The sequence below is a fragment of the Carlito syrichta genome, unplaced genomic scaffold (genome assembly GCF_000164805.1).
Source record: "Carlito syrichta isolate Samal-C Ts95f unplaced genomic scaffold, Tarsius_syrichta-2.0.1 Scaffold307669, whole genome shotgun sequence".
In the NCBI taxonomy this organism is placed as follows: Eukaryota; Metazoa; Chordata; class Mammalia; order Primates; family Tarsiidae; genus Carlito; species Carlito syrichta.
In genome coordinates, this window is record NW_007251765.1 from 1,200,769 (window position 1) to 1,218,660 (window position 17,892).

At 38.8% G+C, this 17,892-nt stretch overlaps 1 protein-coding gene across 3 annotated transcripts in view; it reads right to left on the minus strand.

Moving 5' to 3' along the window:
- NFIA (nuclear factor I A) overlaps positions 1-17,892 on the minus strand; it is a 375,784-nt gene that overhangs the window by 75,844 nt on the left and 282,048 nt on the right. For 2 of the 3 annotated variants that reach the window (XM_008064535.2, XM_008064534.2), the window contains exon 7: positions 3,956-4,084. In XM_008064535.2, coding sequence (XP_008062726.1) covers positions 3,956-4,084 — 129 coding nt within the window. Of the gene's footprint in view, positions 1-1,013; positions 1,068-3,955; positions 4,085-17,892 lie in introns of all 3 variants that reach the window. The other variant, XM_021715778.1, reaches the window with a different exon arrangement.

The following is a 17,892-nucleotide window of genomic DNA, read 5'->3' on the forward strand; positions in this document are numbered from 1 at the left end:
CTGCCAGTGTCTGGATCTCAGACTTCCAGACTTCAGAACTGTGAGCAATACATTTCTATTGTTTATAAGTCAATTTCTGTTGCTTATTACAGTCTACAATAGTCTGTTCTAGCAGTCCAAAGAGACAAAGATAACCACTTAGGCTATGCTGCCTTCCTTCAAGCCCTCTTTTTTCTGCCTTTGCTTTGCAATCTTTAGAGAGAGGTTTTCTTTGTAAAAGGTGGCCACTAAATTTCCAAATATAGCTTATGGTTGCGGTAAAAAATAAGGCTCTTGTTTTTTTAGTGAAGTGACCTTGCTTTGCTGGAGCTCTGTTAAAATATCACCTCTGTCCTGAGTATCGAGACGTGTTATACAGTTATGGCTTCCTAACTGGTGCTAGCAGTTGAGGCCTTTTTCACAAGAAATGCAAAGGAGGGCAGCCGAAGCCCTGCAACCCGCGGTTAACTGGAAGGGAACACACCATGTCACCTTGAACGAGACAGCAATAAACGGCCTTCCCCGAGCCCACGCACTGGGGATTGATAAAGCACATACTTTCTCTTCTTTAAGGTGCTTTTAAAGTTTGATTTTCTGGATTCTCTACTGATTTCCCATTTCAGGTTGTGGCAACTCTACACGATAGAAGGAGCATTTGAGGTTGAATTTTCCTCTGGGGAACCTGCCACGTTTATCCCGCACTGGCTCCCTTGGTTACACTTTTCCTCCTCATTTGGCCTATTCTTCCTAAAACTCCAAGTCTTTGTCCCGAATGTGATATTATTCCAAGCATTAGCATTCTAACCAGCTCAGAGAAGAATGAAAGGGCATACAGTACAAGTAGCAAATACTTCTTAAATAATGAGAGGCTGAAGTCCAACCTCTTAAAAATATCTTAGCCAAAAAAAATCTTATGTTAGCCTATCTCAACTCTATGATCTTACCACAAAGATGCCATGAGGAGCTTCGTCTCAACTACTCCAGTGCCCTTCACCAGACCACTAGGAGGGGTGGAGTGCAATGAGAATGGGTACCTGAGAAGACTTTCCAGAAAGGAGAACCGAGGATGCTGGAAACCATCTTGAATTCTGGTGAAAACAAAGAATCTTTGGTATTCCATGATTCTTACACTAGTCATCTTTTCCTTTTCCTCATATATAATTTTATGAAATATGAATATGAACAGGAAATCAAAACTCATTGTGGGATAGGCTAAGGAAGTCCACTCTGGTTCGACTCAGCATGAGTCATTTTAGCAAAGTCATCTAGCATGAAGAAGCTCTCAATCACGCACCCATAGGAAAGCACTAGTTACAGTAATTTCTAGAACTAGTTTTCAGCCAAGACATATATTAGGCCCTGTTAATATTTATTGACTCAGTGATAATATATACATATTGCATTAACATCTTCAAGGAGTCTCCATAAATATCACAGAAGAATATAAGATTGGGAGGAAAAGTTCATTCAACAGTTAGTACTGTATCCATTTTATTGTGAGGACATTTTAAAAAACCCAGGAGGTAAGTGAAAAGAAAGAGAGAGGCAGCTTACCCAGCTCTCCTGATTGCTGGTATATTGTTCTTCCCAATTCTTATTGCCTTGCTATGCCATGGCACTTGCCTTTGCTTGGAATGCCCTCTGCTTAGTTACATAAGCCTCTTTCAAGATTCAACTTCAAGGTTACCTACACTTTGAAGTCTCTTTATTTAATACAAACTGAAAAGTAACAGCACATTCCACACCATCTTTGCTGATTTTTGGTGTGCCTCTCCCCTGCACTAGACAGCAGGTTCTATGAAGACAGGAACTACTGGAACCAGTTTCTATACAGGCACTCAGCAAATCCTTGTTTAGGGAGTGAACGAACCTTCATAGTCCCGCCTCTGAACACTTACAGAAACTTTTGCATTTCATATTTACTTAGCATTGAGATATGTTAACCTGACCACAAAGAGATGAGAAATGGCTGGGTTCAAGAGCTCAGTCTGTCATCCCAGCACTTTGGGAGGTAGAGGTGAGTGGACTGCCTAAGTCCATGGGTTTGAGACCAGTCAGGGCAACTTGGCGAGGCCTCGTCTCTAAATTAAAAAAAATAAAAAATGAGCCAGTTATGGTAGTGAGCGACTGTGGTTCTGGCTACTTGGAAGGCTGAGGTGGAAGGATCACTGGAGCCCAGCAGGTTGATGCTGGGGTGGCTATGAGTGTGCCACTGCACTCCAGCCTGGGAGTTGGAGTGAGACTCCAACTCAAAAAAAAGGGGAGGGGGGATGAGAAACAACACATATCTCATCTCCCCGAGACCATAAATATTCTGACTAAAAGGGCTTCAGATCTCCAATTCCCCACTATGGTGTAGATGCTGAGTGAATGCAACTATGAGGATAATGCCATAATATTATTTAATGAGACTTATTCTGGGATCTTATAATCCAATTCAGATGCGGGCCTTCAAATAAAAAAATACATATGTACATATATATGATAAGCCTGGCTATACCACACACACACACACACACACACACACACACACACACACACACACACACACACAAATGAAATAATAAGAGATCTTAAGAACACTCTATCAATGATCACAAGACGTTTAAGGATGAAGCAAGTACGTTTTCATAATTGTGGATCTAGAAATTGCTTCCCACAACAGTCAAATGCTTACTTTCTTCAATGTGACTTCCACGTGTGCACTGAACAGCCTCTCACCTACCATAGTTCCCTGAGATGCACACAGAGAATTCACAGAGATTCAGATTTGTGGGACTAACACTGAGATTAATGCAAGAAATATCAGTTTCTCCAGGCGTATGTCAAAGCAGACAAGAGACCATAACTTTCTAGGATGTTTTATGGGGCCAGCTGGTAGATCACAGACCTACCTAAACGAAAATCTGACGGCAGAAAGCAAACGTGGTTACAATTATTCATACTCCTACTGTGGGAGTTTCATAAACAAAATAATAAATATTTTCATCTTGCAATAAGATAGAGTTAAGTGATTTGCTGACATTCTCTTGAGGTTTAAAGCTTGTCTTTAATGTGAGATACAAATCATATTTCTTGAGGACACATTTTAATAATAAACTTAAAAGCACATGCGACAAAAATAATGAAAACATTGCAATGAAAACCAGACAAACTATCTACCACTTCAAAAGGAGTGAATGAAGACTGCTCGTCAACACCCTGATGCAAACAACTTCAACATAAAATGCCACATATTGAAATCAGGTTTCATGGAAAGAGAATCAGCAGGGAGGAAAGAATAAAAAAAAGCTATTACTTGAAAACAGGTAACTGATCACATGGAAATACACTCACCTAACACACACACATACACACACCCACACCCACACACACATCCTCACACAACTTGTAGAAAAGATTTGATTTCAATTCAAATTACCTCCCACCTCTTTGCTTAAATCCCACTGGCAAAAGAACCAGGTTTGGTCCTTGTTTTTCTTTGCTTCAGGAAAGAACTAAGGATTTGATGCCAAATCTCTATGGTCCCTAAAACTCCAAGGCTGCCTCCAAGGATAAGAAATTGGAACACTCAGCCAGGCATGGTGGCTCATGACTGCAGATCCCAGCACTTTGGGAGGCAGAGGCGAGGGCCCAGGGGTTCGAGACCAGCCTGGGCAACTTGGCAAGACCTCGTCTCTACAATTAAAAAAAAAATTAGTTGAGTATGGTGGTGCGACCTGTAGTTCCAGTTACTTGGAAGGTTAAGGCGGAAGGATACCCTGAGCCCAGCAGGTCAAGGCTGTGGTGGCGGTGAACGTGCCACTGCACTCTAGCCAGGGAGACAGAGTGAGACTCTGACTCAAAAAACAAAAGGGAATTAGAACACAAACTACCCACAAGGGTATTTAGGGGGAGCCCTGCTGTCTCTCATTTTGCTACTATGTCTGAAGACAGTGGTACCAGCACAACCAAGGGTCTTCAGGGAGCAACTCACCTCTGGGTCCTGTAATGACAGGTCGGTGATGTTGTGTGAATGCTGTTCCCAAGGAAGAGGTCTGTGAAGGGGAGGGGCTGCTGAAACCAGACTTCTCCGACTTCTTCAGTGTGGTTGGTGATGGCATTCCTGGCAAGAAGGAGGGACTGATAAGTACACTTCTTCGATTCATGGAATGACGGCTTGTGCAACCTAAAAGGCAACACTAAAAGAATTTAAAACAACAACAAGAGGAATCCATCTGTGACATGACAGTCCCCTGATAAGTCGGTCTATATTTGATTTCCATTTGTTTTACTAAATCAGAGTCCATTTTGTGGTTATTGATCTTCTCTAATAATACAGCATTTAACACGGGGTTCCAGTGTTTCCTAAAAGTTTTTTGTGTGTCTGTGACCTCTGGAACTCTTAACTAGGGTCCTGATGATCTCATATGCAGTGATTTCCTCTTGTCAGTTACCTTATTTTGGCACCAAGGCGCTTTCCCTGGGTTTTAAATACTTTATCTACTTTAACATGAAAATGCCCTCAACAATGGCAGCTCAGTTGTTCATTCAATGAATTGTTTAGAGTAGAAAAAAAAGGCAAAATAAAAGTGGGACTGGCTAAAAAAAATATGGTACCAGTAATGTAAACAATACTTAATGACAGCAGGGTTCAGTGGCTCAGCATGGAATCCCAGCACTTTGGGAGGCTGAGGCAAGTGGATTGCCTGAGTCTGTGGGTTCAAGACCAGCCTGGGTAACTTGGCGAGACCTCATCTCTACGATAAATCAAAAATTAGCAGGGCGTGGTAACACGCGCCTATAGTTCAGAGACTTGGAAGGCTGTCCAGAGCCCAGGTCAATGCTGGGGTGGCCGTGAGTGTGCCACTGCACTCTAGCCTGGGTGACAGAGTGAAACTCCAACTCAAAAAAAAAAAAGAGTAATGACAAGGGAAGATATTTATAATATGTTGACTGAGAAAAGCAATTATAAAATAGAATATTATATGATGAAGCTATTTAAAAAGGTATTCCAAATCAGCTGGGCGTGGTGGCTCACGCCTGTAGTTCCGGCTACTTGGAAGGCTGAGGCAGAAAGATCGCCAGAGCCCAGCAGGCCGAGGCTGCAGTGGCCGGGAGCAGCCACTGCACTCCAGTCTGGGCGACAGAGTGAGACTCCAACTCAAAAAATAAATTAATAAATAAAAAAGTATTCTATTCTATGCACAGAGAAAGAACTGAAAGAAAATATGCATGAACTGCAACAGGAGTTTTCGCTGCATGTTGGACTTGGATGATTTTCGTTGCCTTCTTTTTGCTTACTTGTCTTTTCTGTGATAAGCATACATTGCTTTTATGTTAAGAAAATACAATAAAAGTTTTTAAAATAGTATTTTTATTGTAATGTCTAAGATTTCCACAGCATTTCCAGCATAGGAAACACTCTAGGAAGAACATAATGGGAAAACATTCCCTTGTAATGACTGGATCTGCGATGTTCTCAGCAGCCACACTGACACACCTGACTGGGGCATCTATCAGTTTGACAGGGTGCCAATTAAAACAATGAAAAATTTGGATGTAAAAATAAAGGACTCCCAGGCTCCACATCAGAGGCCAGATTTGGGATCTCCTAAGTCTACAGCACAAAACTGGTCTTAAAAGATGTCAGAAAGAATCAATTTGCATATTACTTTTGTCTACATGTGTTGAATTCTGCCTATGACCAGACAATTATTTGGCTGACCTGGAAAAATAAGTAATAATGATAATAATGCTATAAGCATAACAGTTATTGAGTAATTGCTAGGTACCATACACTGTGCCAAATGCTTTAGAGGTGTAGATCCAGCCAGCAATTTAGTTAGTCTGGTCCATATCTACATATATCCTTGTTATTTCTGATCACAACTTTCCTTAGTGCAATTCTACAACATGACATCCAAATGTGACTATAGATTCTACAAGAACAGAGTCATGTATGCTTTGCCCTCATCTATGTTCAAGACATCCATCAGAGGGTCTGAAACAAATGAAACAGTCTGAAGACAAGGTATTTAAACTACTTAAATGGTTCTCAGCCCTGTCTGTGGCTTTACTAATGAATGCTTGGACACAGAGAAACTTGGGGAGTTTAACCCCAAGAAAGAAGCAAATTGCAAATTGGTGATCAAATCTGCATAGTCAGACATAGGTATAACGTGAAGTGGTATGGGATTCCACACTAATTTCTCGATCAATATCCGTGTGATCTGAATTAAAAAGGAAGTCACTAAGTCAAGTAACTTTAGTTGCGTTTGTTTTCTTGTACATCAGTAGCCAGTCACACCATCCCAATGTTCTAACATAGAATACACTGAAGTTCTGAATGAACATTCACTGTAAATAATCTGACTTAAGGTATTATCATGTAATCACTTCAGGGAGAGGATTTCAAACAAAAAAATTAAAGTAAATAAATAAAAAGCTATCAAAATGTAAACAAATCTACCAAGTCATGCAAACCTCTTTTGTCCAGACCAATTCATATGCTGTCAACTAGTCCACTGATTTAAACTCAGTCAAATGCCTGAATTATGTCAGGAAACAGAAATAGAAAATGAAGAGCATCAAAACTTTGAAGATGGCAGATTTCTTTTTGCTTCAGACAGTGGAATCACTGATGAAACCCACTATCTGAACTAACCTTATGAAAGATGGCAAGTGTTTAGACACAAAAAAGTTATTTCTTGGAAAAAGTCATATTTTTCAACCTATGCCACTCTCACGTGGAATGATTTAATTGTTGACATGGTTTAAATCCACTATTTGTCCTTTTAAAAGAGGAAATATAAGTAAAATTTGGGCAATAACAAGTGTCAAACATGATCAAGTTGTTAAATGAGTTTAAAAATAGCAAGATTGAAATCTCTGAAAGGGTTAAAGAGGAAAGTAACACTGTGTACACACAGGAACAACAAGCCAAACTATGTATAATCTTCTACATTTATCACAGTCAAGTAATACGAACCCTAAGGCAGTCATGAATCTCAAAATTACTTTGTGTTTTCAATTTTTAAAGACTTGTATTGAGCACATTTCCTTATTATATACTTTAATATTTTTTCTACATGCATAATGTATGTTTTAGTTAATTTGCTTCATATACTTAATTGACCAGATGAAATTCCAAGATGCTAGTAAACTGCTCTGTGTTAAAAGCTAGAGAACATTAATCTTGGCTTTTATTTTTGAAATCAAACTTGGGTCTGTACATGACTTTAAAAATAAACTTCTTGCTAAAATTTCTTTTGCCAATTATTTATGTGCAACTGCTACACAATTTCTGTACAGATTAATGGCTGATTGGCTTTCTTTTAATGAAGCAAAACTTTAATTCCAATGTATTTCCTAGAAGTATTCGATTTTTTTTTTTTAAAAAAAGATCACAGATAAAGTAATGCTACCCCTTATCTGGAGCAAACAAAAAAAATCACTTCAAAGTTCAAAACAGAAAAATAAAATGTTACAGAATGAGAAACACAAATCTAGCATAATGCTTTGTTTCAATGGGACGTTTCATACTTTTGATTGGTATAAAAAGCCACTGACAGTACAGAGAATTGGAGATAGATTTCAAGAAGTATTCTGGCTTGTTATTGGTTTTTGAAACATTCAGATTTTCTAAATTTTGCTCCACTTTGCCATTTTTCTAAACTGCCTGAGTCACTCCAAATTGTGTTCACTAGGTAAGAGCAAATATACATGGGATTTCAGTTATTTAGTTGCTTGGATCCCTGGAGGCACTTATAAGTGTGGCGCTCAACAAGAAAACCTTGAACATACAGGTCAAATATGATATTCACGACAATCCCGTCATGAATATTTGTGGTCGTCAGAACTCCCTTGCCCAAGGACTAGCCAGGCTGGAGCCTGCTTTAGCTACCAAGATCAGACGAGATTAGGTGCCTTCTGGTGGTGTGGCTGTAGACGGAAGTCAGAATTCTAAGATGGCTCTACAGGTTCCTGGCCCCTGGTGTTCATGCCTTGTATTATCTCTCCCCCGGCACGTGAGCAGTACTAGTGAATATGATACATGTCACTCTTGTGAAGAGGTCATGTCATGTTGCAAAAGTGAAGGGACGTTTGCAGATATAATTCAGTCCTTAATCAGGTGACTTTGAGTTAAAGACAGGCATATTATCCCTGGTGGGCCAGACCTAATCAGGCGAGCCCTTTAAAAGAGGGACTAGAAGTCTGAGAGAGTCTCCTCCCAGCTTTGAAGCAGTCAGTTGAATCCTGGGAGAGGGCCACGTGGCAAGGAACTTCAGGGGCCTCCAGGAGCCAAGGGGGACTGGCCGACAGCCAGCATTCAGAAAGCCAGGACCTTGGTCCTAAAGTCACAGGGAACTGAATTCTGCCAACAGTCATGAGAGTTTGCAACAGGCCCTTGAGCTCCAGAAAGGAATGAAGTCAGCCTTGTAAGAACTGAGTGGAGGCAGAGCTCGGGTAAGCCATGCCCAGGATCATGACCACCAGAAAATGGGATATGATGTGTGTTGTTACATGATGATAAGTCTGTGGCAGTTTGTTAGGCAGCAATAGAAAATCAACACAATATTCAAGTATATGACTACTGCTAATGCTTGAAATGTGTCTACTGTACAAGAAATACTCTCTGGAATTCCAGGAGTTTCCATTGTTTTTTCCTAATCCACCCTAGGGTGTGAAGTTGTCCACTAGCCTACACTCACCCAGAGAAAAGGGTAAGACATCTTAGAAAAGGGGTTCAGAGGCCGGGCTCAGTGGCCTAACCTGTCATCTCAGCACTTTGGGAAGCCGAGGCAAGTGGATTGCCTGAGCCCGCAGGTTAGAGACCAGCCCACGCAACTTGGTGAGACCTTTTCTCTACAATAAAATAAAAACAGTCGGGTGTGGTAGCATGCCTCTGTAGTTCTGGCTACTCGGAAGGCAGAGGCAGAAGGATTGCTGGAGCCCAGAAGGTCGACACTGGTGTGGCCATGAGCATGCCACTGCACTCCAGCCTGGGCGACGGAGTGAGACTCCAACTCAAAAAAAAAAAGAAAAGGGGCTCAGAAAGTGAATATTTCCAAGGACATAAATACTTTAGAAAATTTCTATTTCCTCGACTCTTTTAAGAAGCATCAACAACAAAATCATATTAAACAATATAAAAAAATTCAAAACAAATTCTCAGGGTCTCCTATAAGAAATCATCATCTGTTTTAGACAATTTTTTGCTGCAATTTGATGTTACACAAAATAAAAAGAAGAAACAGGAAAAAATAGTCATAATTAATCTCACCTCTCCCCCATCCTTAAGTTGTGATATTTTCTAAACACCCTCACGAAGAATTCTTCAGTGACAATGGTACATGAAATACTACAGAAATGATTAGAAAGTACAAGGCTGTTTTTTTTCTCCTTAGAAAATTTCTTAAAAAGGATATTTTTAGGAGTCAAAGAAGCTACCATATTAGTGGACATGGAGGAGAAAGGAAGGATCATCATAAATATAGTTATTCCAGTGACCATGGAATGACATGCTGGATTTCTAAAAAGAGAAACTGTAGCAATCAGTGTTAATACTTCCTCTGCTACAGGACTTACTCGAAAATTCATTCTCCCATGAACATTAGCCCTGGTAAATGCTGCTCAGGGCAGCAGGACCTTATCTCGTTCTGTTGTAGGAATTTGGGAGATGTTAATTCAAGTTGTCAGAGAAGATTTAACTGGTATATGTTCCCTTTTTCACAGTGTCAAAGTCAAGAACAGAAAGTTTCGTTTCGATAATGCTTATTTATAGTCACAAGCTGTTTGAGAGCAACTCTGAAAACAAGCAACCTCTGCACTTTAGTTTTTAAATCCAATACATACGCAGGTTAGAGAGGACCCCAAAATGTTATTAGTTTGGTTGTTCATGACGTGGATAGTGCCCTGTTCACTGTCATCATCTAATTCCCAGTGACCTATCTTTATAACTGTTATTACCAGAACAGCTATTACACCAAACCTGAAGCCTCCTGGAAGGCTTCATCTATAGAGTGGCTTTTAGAAAGACAGGAGGCAGCAAAAGAGAGAAACTCTCTGCCTAGTGACCATTTTGAAAAACCAGACTGAAAATAATAAAAGCTACAAATTACGGCATACCCACTACAGGCCATGCACTTACAAGTCACTCCGATTCTTACATTTTCATCTCAGATAGGTAGGTATTATTATCTCACCTACCCAGAACTTCATGCAACAGAAATTAGATATCAAGAAATGTTAAGCAATTTGTCCAGATCATACAGCTATGAAGTGGTATCTCAGACTCAGGTCTCTCTAGTTCTAAAGTTTGTACGTTTTGTAAAACATTATACTTCCTCGTGTAATTTCCCTAGTATACTAAAAAAGCAGTGTCCTCTTGAACAATTATCATAATAATATAAGGAAAGGATTGGCAGAAGCAGGAAACTAGTGAGGGGGAGGTACGGGGAGGTGGGATTGGCAGTAGTGGGAATCTGCCTGAGGAAGGGGGAGCACACCTCATCAACAAGGGTACCTGCATAATGAATATTTGTAAACCTAACCCTGAATTGTACCCCACATCTTTGAAATAAAAAATTTAAAAATTTAAAAAAAAGCCAGTGTCCTGTTTAAGTCAATAAGGTAAATGTATAGTTGAAGTTTTCAATTTGGTTATTCAAAGAAAAAAAAATCAATGAAAGGTTATATCAGATACAAAAAATATGCAAAAGTAAAAGCCACTCTGAAGTATACTGAGAATCGTTTGTCTCACATATCAGAGGATTTTCTTGGCCTTAGCAGGGATCAGTTAGTATTGTAATAAACATACTGAATGAACTATCGATGATTTTGACACAGAATCTGCACAAAATCAACATCACATAGATTTAGAAGAAGATAATAATGATCCAAGATGTTAAGTTGTAAAATGGCATATGCACATCTAATATTTTACAATTAACCTCTTGCCTATTCACCAAGTTGCTTCTTCTTTAAAGCCGCCAGAAAATTGTGTTGTGTCTTTATTTATAACCAGAAAGGATGAAAATTCTCCTTTTAAGACTTACTGAACCCTGAATTGTACTCCACATCTTTAAAAAAAAAAAAAATATATATATATACATATATATAGAAGATATATATAAGCAAATGTACAGAGAAGGGATGGGAAAGTAAGTAAGGAAGGGGAGAAACAGAAAGAAAAAGATCACTGAAAGCCTCATCATTTTTTTCAGGAAAGTATACATGTTTTATGAAGTTAGATAAGCAAAAGCAAGTAAATAAAAGAAAAAATGTAATATGTGTCAAACTTGATACAGCATTAGTGGTAATGAAATGTCAATACTCTAAAGCACAAAAGTTCTTTAAAAATTAGAAAAATTCTTACGGAACAAAAATTAGAAATTCATTTTTAAAGTATGGCTTACTACAAAAAATTGTTTTTTCCAAGGATCATAGCTTTCACAAAACCCTAAATCATGACTTAATATGAAATTCCCACTAAATCAAGCTATTTCTAATAAACAAAATGCATTCCAATGTTTCTTAAAAAAAAAAGACTTACTGATATCTTCCAAGCCTGCACTATATATTATATATTATAATGCAGTAATAGCTTCACTTAACCAGAGGCCATAACACACACAATTATTTAGAATTCATTAAATCTTGAGATCAAGGAAAGGCTGTGTGCATCTAAGTCAGTGTTAAAATATTTTAGGCATCTAAGTTGAGGCATTTAACTCATAGAACAGTGTGGTTTTACAGAAACTGAGAAAGGTGCTTCAGAGAGAAGGCTGTAACCAACTGGGTTGATGGATATTGAGAGGTCGAATAAAATGAGGACAGAAAAGGGTCCCCTGGCTTTGGCAGCATGGGTGTTCCTTCCTGATCATCTTGGAAGGCGAGCCTTGGGTGAATGAGGCACATGGAAGTTAGGAGAGAATGGTTTATTAGACAACGGGAAGCAAAGAAACAGAGAAAATGGCTGTTGTCAACCCTTCCATGAAATTATCCGCAGAAGAGAGCAAGGTAGTAGCTAGAAGGAGATAGGAGGAAGAAAGAGCTTTCTGAAGATGGAGAGGTCCAGCATGTTTGCCTACTGATGGGCACATCCCACAGACAGGCAGAAAGCCTTGACTGTGGTAGGGAGGACGACTGAGGGAGGGAGTCCCTGAGAAGGAGAGGAGAGATGCAATTAGTAAGGGGAAGAGCCAGGACATGAACCCCGGGGGCCAAAACTCTTGCTTCTTTCAGTGTACCACTCTACCAAGAGGCCTATTTCTAGGTGTCTGGGGGAGAAGTACTATTGATCAGTCTTATATGATACAAGCCTATCATGAGCTAGTTTACATCTGAGCTTATTAATGACACAAACATTTTCCTTCTTACAAACATTCCAAGCCTAAATGCGCTAACTGCTTGGTGACTGTTCTTTTTACATTCAGGCATTCAGATTCCCCTAAACCTCCAGGCCTAAGTGTGGGGAGCAGATAGCCCAGTCTTGTCTGTCAGACGAACGGTGTCAGCATAAATTTCAGTAATGTTTCTCAAGCCCAGGAAGCAAGTTGAGTACCAGTTCCATATTTTGCAAGTCATCCACCACCAGATTTATGCTCAGACGCATCTCTTCTAGACGCAGAGTTGTGCTGCACTCTGGCAATTCCCCTACAGGCAAGAACAGGATCTTGCTAGAATCATCGCAGCTATACCTTGTGACTAAATCATCTCTAACCCTGATGCTAAATAAAGGCTGTGATTGATAGATTAATCCCACAGTGCAGGGACCCTTCCATCCTTGTGGGCATAAACATGCACTGTGTGAAATGAGGAGATAGTTGAAGATGATATACTTTTCTTGGATTTGTCTCCTAATGATAAAATCCATTAGGGTTCATTCTAATGTAATTTTTTATAATTCGTGCACTCTACAATAAAAAAGTAAAACATTAGAACTATTTTGACTTTTAGACTTTTTCAGTGAATAAAAATGTTTTAAAATCATTTTTATGGTGGAGAGGATAAATGATAGTTCATATAGCTTCTGAGGCTTATCCTTCTTACTGTATATGCAACCATTTAAAATGAGCTAAAAGGACCCCCAAAAGAATTATCACATCATAAAAAAAGTTCAGTCAATTTAAATGGCTTGGTGACACCAGTGATTTCTTCAATTTTTAAAAAATGGGAGTACAGAGTAAAAATTAAATGGATTATTCACGGGGAAAGAAACGATGAGTTCTCTAATATATTCCAAATGTTCATTTGTGAGTGAAAATTTACAACCACAGAGAGTAAAGAATAGACACAAGGAAAATGTCATATAAAAATCTGGTTTCTGGGCCAAAAATAAAGTCTCTTGACTCGTTAGGGGATTTCCTCTCCTTTCAAGGTAAACACAGACACCCCAGTGACAGGACTGAAATAAAAAAAAAATCATGTTACGTGCTCCATATACTTGCAAGAGGTTGGAGATTCCCTCCCATTCCATCTGGCCCCTAACCATCCCATCCCCCCACGTGTGAAGGGGAGGATTGATTTTGGCTCAATACAGCAATCATACGCATTCACAGAAGGTCTGGGGATAAAGAAGAAATTTCTGAGAACACCAAATTATTTCTTTGCGTAAACAATACATATAGTCTAAAATAGCATAATGTTTTATTCATTCTGCTTAGATATCCAGCTGAATAGTTAAAAAAAAACTCAATCATACATATGTTTGGTTTATATCTACCCTGCCCAATATGGTAGCTACCAGTCACATGTGGCTACTTACATTTAAATTAATTGAATGTAAATGAATGTAGAAACTCAGTTGCTCAGCACAGCCCCATTTCAAGTGCTCAGTGGACACATGTGGCTAATGATTACAATATTGGACAACACAGACACAGAACATTTCCATCACTGCAGAAAGTTCTATTGGGTGGCTCTGATCTATACAATACCAAATAACGTTTTACTTTTTTAGTCATGCTGTACAATAGTTGATGAAGCTTAATTTTGGATTTTTCAGTACATTTAGTCCCTTTTTAAGTTGCAAAAGCAAGAACTTATGTACTAGACAGATACAGCATTATATAAAGGGGGATAAATGAAAGCCTTTTTCTCTTCCTCTCTGACGAGCTGGAGGTAACACAGTGCTCAAACTTGGTAAATAATGTTATAGATTCTTTTCTTGGCATATAACATTAGCTGCGATGATGTGGACTTAAGTATTTATTCAAATATGTTCAAATCTGTCAGTTAAAACAGGATCGAAAGCTTGGAGTTAAAGGGTCCTACTGATAAAATCTCATTTGAAGGAGATGTGTAGTCCGCAATGTCCAGTGTCTGGGGTAGGCCTGCACGGGGCTCTGTTCAGCCCAATGTTCCTTGGGAACTCACAGAGCACCATCACTTTTTCTAAAGTAAAAATCTGAAACTGATTGAAACATTTCATGGGGGAAAAGAAATAAAATTTCAGGCCTCTTCAAATTGCTTGAACTGTGAAATCAAGTAATAAACACTAGAAAAGGTTCTGTCAGCTACAATCTAAGGCTTGGTGTAGTCAGCATTTTCTTGCTAAACCTTATTATGGCAAAGCATTTGCTTTTTCATCGCTGCACTCTGTTCATCCCACAAATAAACTACTTTGACCTCCACCTGTTACTTAGTGAAATCTGCCTGCCATCCTTCAATAACCCTGTTCTTTGCTTCCGAAGGCCTTTGAGTGGCTGAGAAATTGGGAAGATTGAGTTGTGCAATGAATTGAGCTGATATCACTCTATAACTATTCAGTAGCTCATAGTTCAAGCTAGAAGCTGCATAGCAAAAGAAAATGGTTTTTTAAAAAGGCAGTGCCTGTGAATGTTAGGTGAGGACAACACAGTGTATCACAGATTTCTTTTATACAAGAAACCTGAAATTTTTTTACAGAAAGAAGTTTTCTCATGAGCTCTTATTTAACGCAGAAAACTTCTAGCTCATACCTTATAAGAAAACCTCTCTCTAAAAGTGTTGTGCCCTCTTTAGTTAGATGAGCTGAAAGGTCACTCACAGCTTAAAAATACTTCAAAAAGTTAAGTATGTTTAAGTATGTTCATTCTACTGATATCATTACTGATATTATTACTGATATTTTTGCAAAACAAAATGAAACACTGACCTCAAATGCAGCTTCAAAGATGCAAAAAGACCATACTATTATTAAATACTATTAAAACAAGCAAATAATAAAGGGGAATCACTATATTTATGTAAATCACACGACTACATGAATCATTTTCTGAAGTATAGTATCTGACAAAAGAATTTGCTTTTTTTTTTAAACAATGACATATTAGAAGAAAAGTATTGCGTGTAAAGTTGCGCTTCTTTTTTTATTATAAAAAAAGATATGGGGTACAATTCAGGGTTAGGTATACAAACGTTGATTATGCAGGTACCCTTGTTGATGAGGTGTGTCCCTCCCTCCCCTGGCAGTTTCCCTCAGCTGCCAATCCCACCCCCCGCCGACAGTTTCCCACTACTGCCAATCGTTAAAGTTTCACTTCCAACGATTAAGGCTACGTTCAACAGAAAAGACGTGTCTATCTAATTATGTTAAATACTTATCTAAGACGGATCACAGGCTGTTTCTGCTCACTGTCATTCTTTGTGACAGTGTAATGATAGATACATTTACTTATGAGTGCAATTATTAAAAATCATGCTGTTTTCTTAACTGTCTTCATATCGTGGAAATATTTTATTAAGAATCACTTATTTGACACTAAGGGTAAATGCTTGGCAGAGTTTTGCCTATCAATTAAGTAAACGAGTTAGTTCCATCAGTCACAGTCTTTTTTAGGTGTCTTATTCAAGTTTGGTGAGACCTGATCACCATAATGCTTTTATACTGGAGGTAATGATTCACCCTTTTTTCTTTCTTGTCTTATTTGTCCAAATCCTCGAGTTTGGTTTTCGCTTAAACTAAAAACTGCTCATGGCCGACATTTTCTCTGGAGTCATAATTTCACACTTCTTTTTCACATTCACACCTTTTTTTGGAATCTAACACAAGGATCCAATTTTATGCAGACAACTCCTCATAGGCCAATCAGAATGGGTTACTTGCTATATACTATCTTCTGCGGCTTTTTCGACTCAAGCAATGAACTTTACCCAGCACCTGTGAGGCAAAGGTCTTTATACAAGATAAAAACAAGAAAGCAAACCATGTTGGGTACTACAACTAGGCTGGCTACCCGTAAACCAAAGGACTGTCTCCATATGTGTCTATATAGATAAAATTCCTCTCTGTCTTTGACTTCCACTTACTGTCAAATGACAATTGCCACTAACCAAGACATTCGATGAGAAAGACTACCAAACATGGGTATTAGATGTAAGTTATCTACTGGACCACTCCCACAATAGAGTTTAACTATGTCTATGGCTTTTGTCAATTTAAGACAACTATCAAGCAGAACAAGTGGCAAATAATGGCATTTATAATAAATCATATCTCCAAAAGTCTTCAAGTGGGTGTCTAGTGCAAAAATTTATGTGACCCAATATAATGACTATGTGTTACAAAGGTTTTTTTTTCCTAGACGAAAGACATGTTAAGGCCTCAATGCTTATAGACAAACTCATAAAAATATCAGACACATCAAAAGAAGAAAAATTACTAGTTAAGTCTTCTGAGGATAAGATTTCTGAAGGAAAAAAAATCACCCACTGGAAGAAAGAACTCTTAAAATTAGAAGCAGGTGTCACCACCATGAAGTGATAAATATCAAAGAATAACTGGCCCTGAAAAGCATTCTTAAGCATCTCGTACTACTTTTAATCCTTACACGTGTATTTTGACATTAGAACATGAAGTGTTGCTTATATAAGTCCCTACAGAATGCTAAAACGTGAGAAATATTGTGCAGCCATTTTGATAAGCCCTCCTTCCTTCAGCTGGGCTCATGAAATGGTTCAGAGGCAAATGGCAAATTCTGACTGGCATTAAGTCACTCAAGTAAGCACAATATCCTAAAGCTCATTAATCTTGGAAGCTAATCATAGTTAAGAGGTTTCTGGGTTGGGCTAGCTAACATGGCAGAATAATCTGGCACTGCCGAGGATGCCTCAGATTAGAAATGAATATTGGGTTGCCATTCCTTGAATTTCTAATGACACAAGAACGTTTCCAACTATGCAAATGAAAACCTTAAACTACCTCTCATTGCATACAGAGTGGAAGATCTCTAGAGGCTGGAATGTTTCTTCAGAATGAAAGACAATAAGATGTGCAGGCCATATTAAAACACAGAAGTGCAGGAGTGTTTTGTGAATGACATTGAACACCCACAGCTGTCCGGACACCAGCTTTCCACAGTGGCTGAACATACCAGGCCACAAGAAAAGCTCCTCTCTCCAAACACACCAGAGAATCCAGAACCAAAGTAGCCCCGTGTTGAAACATTCAAAGGCTTCAGAGGGGGTTTTAATTGTTAAGAAATGGAGGGCACGAACACTTTATTCTGAAGAGGCAAGCCAATTATGCATTTAATGCGTTTTGTCATTCTATCTTGATTTTTCAAGTTTAAGAGATGCTTCGAAATAAAGTGACTTTTATTCTTCCGGAAGGTTTCTCTCACTTGAGAGACACGCTCGTTGAATCAATGCTGGAGATAGCTCTCTCCATTTCAGTACTTGGTGTGTTGTTCAGGAATCCATCAGGAAATGGTCCCTGATTTACTATGGCAACGTGAGCATTTCTCGTAATCTTCTAGGATGTAATTCACCCAGCATCTCAAAATGGGTGCCATGTCTCTGATTAATTGATGAGTTCATGATGTATCTAAAATCCCTGGATGGATAGAGTTGGATAAATAGGCATTATTGCAGTCCTCTGCGAGCCAGAAAGCAACTGGGACGTGCACAGCCCCATCAGAAGTTGCTGGACAGCACAAGCAGAAATGC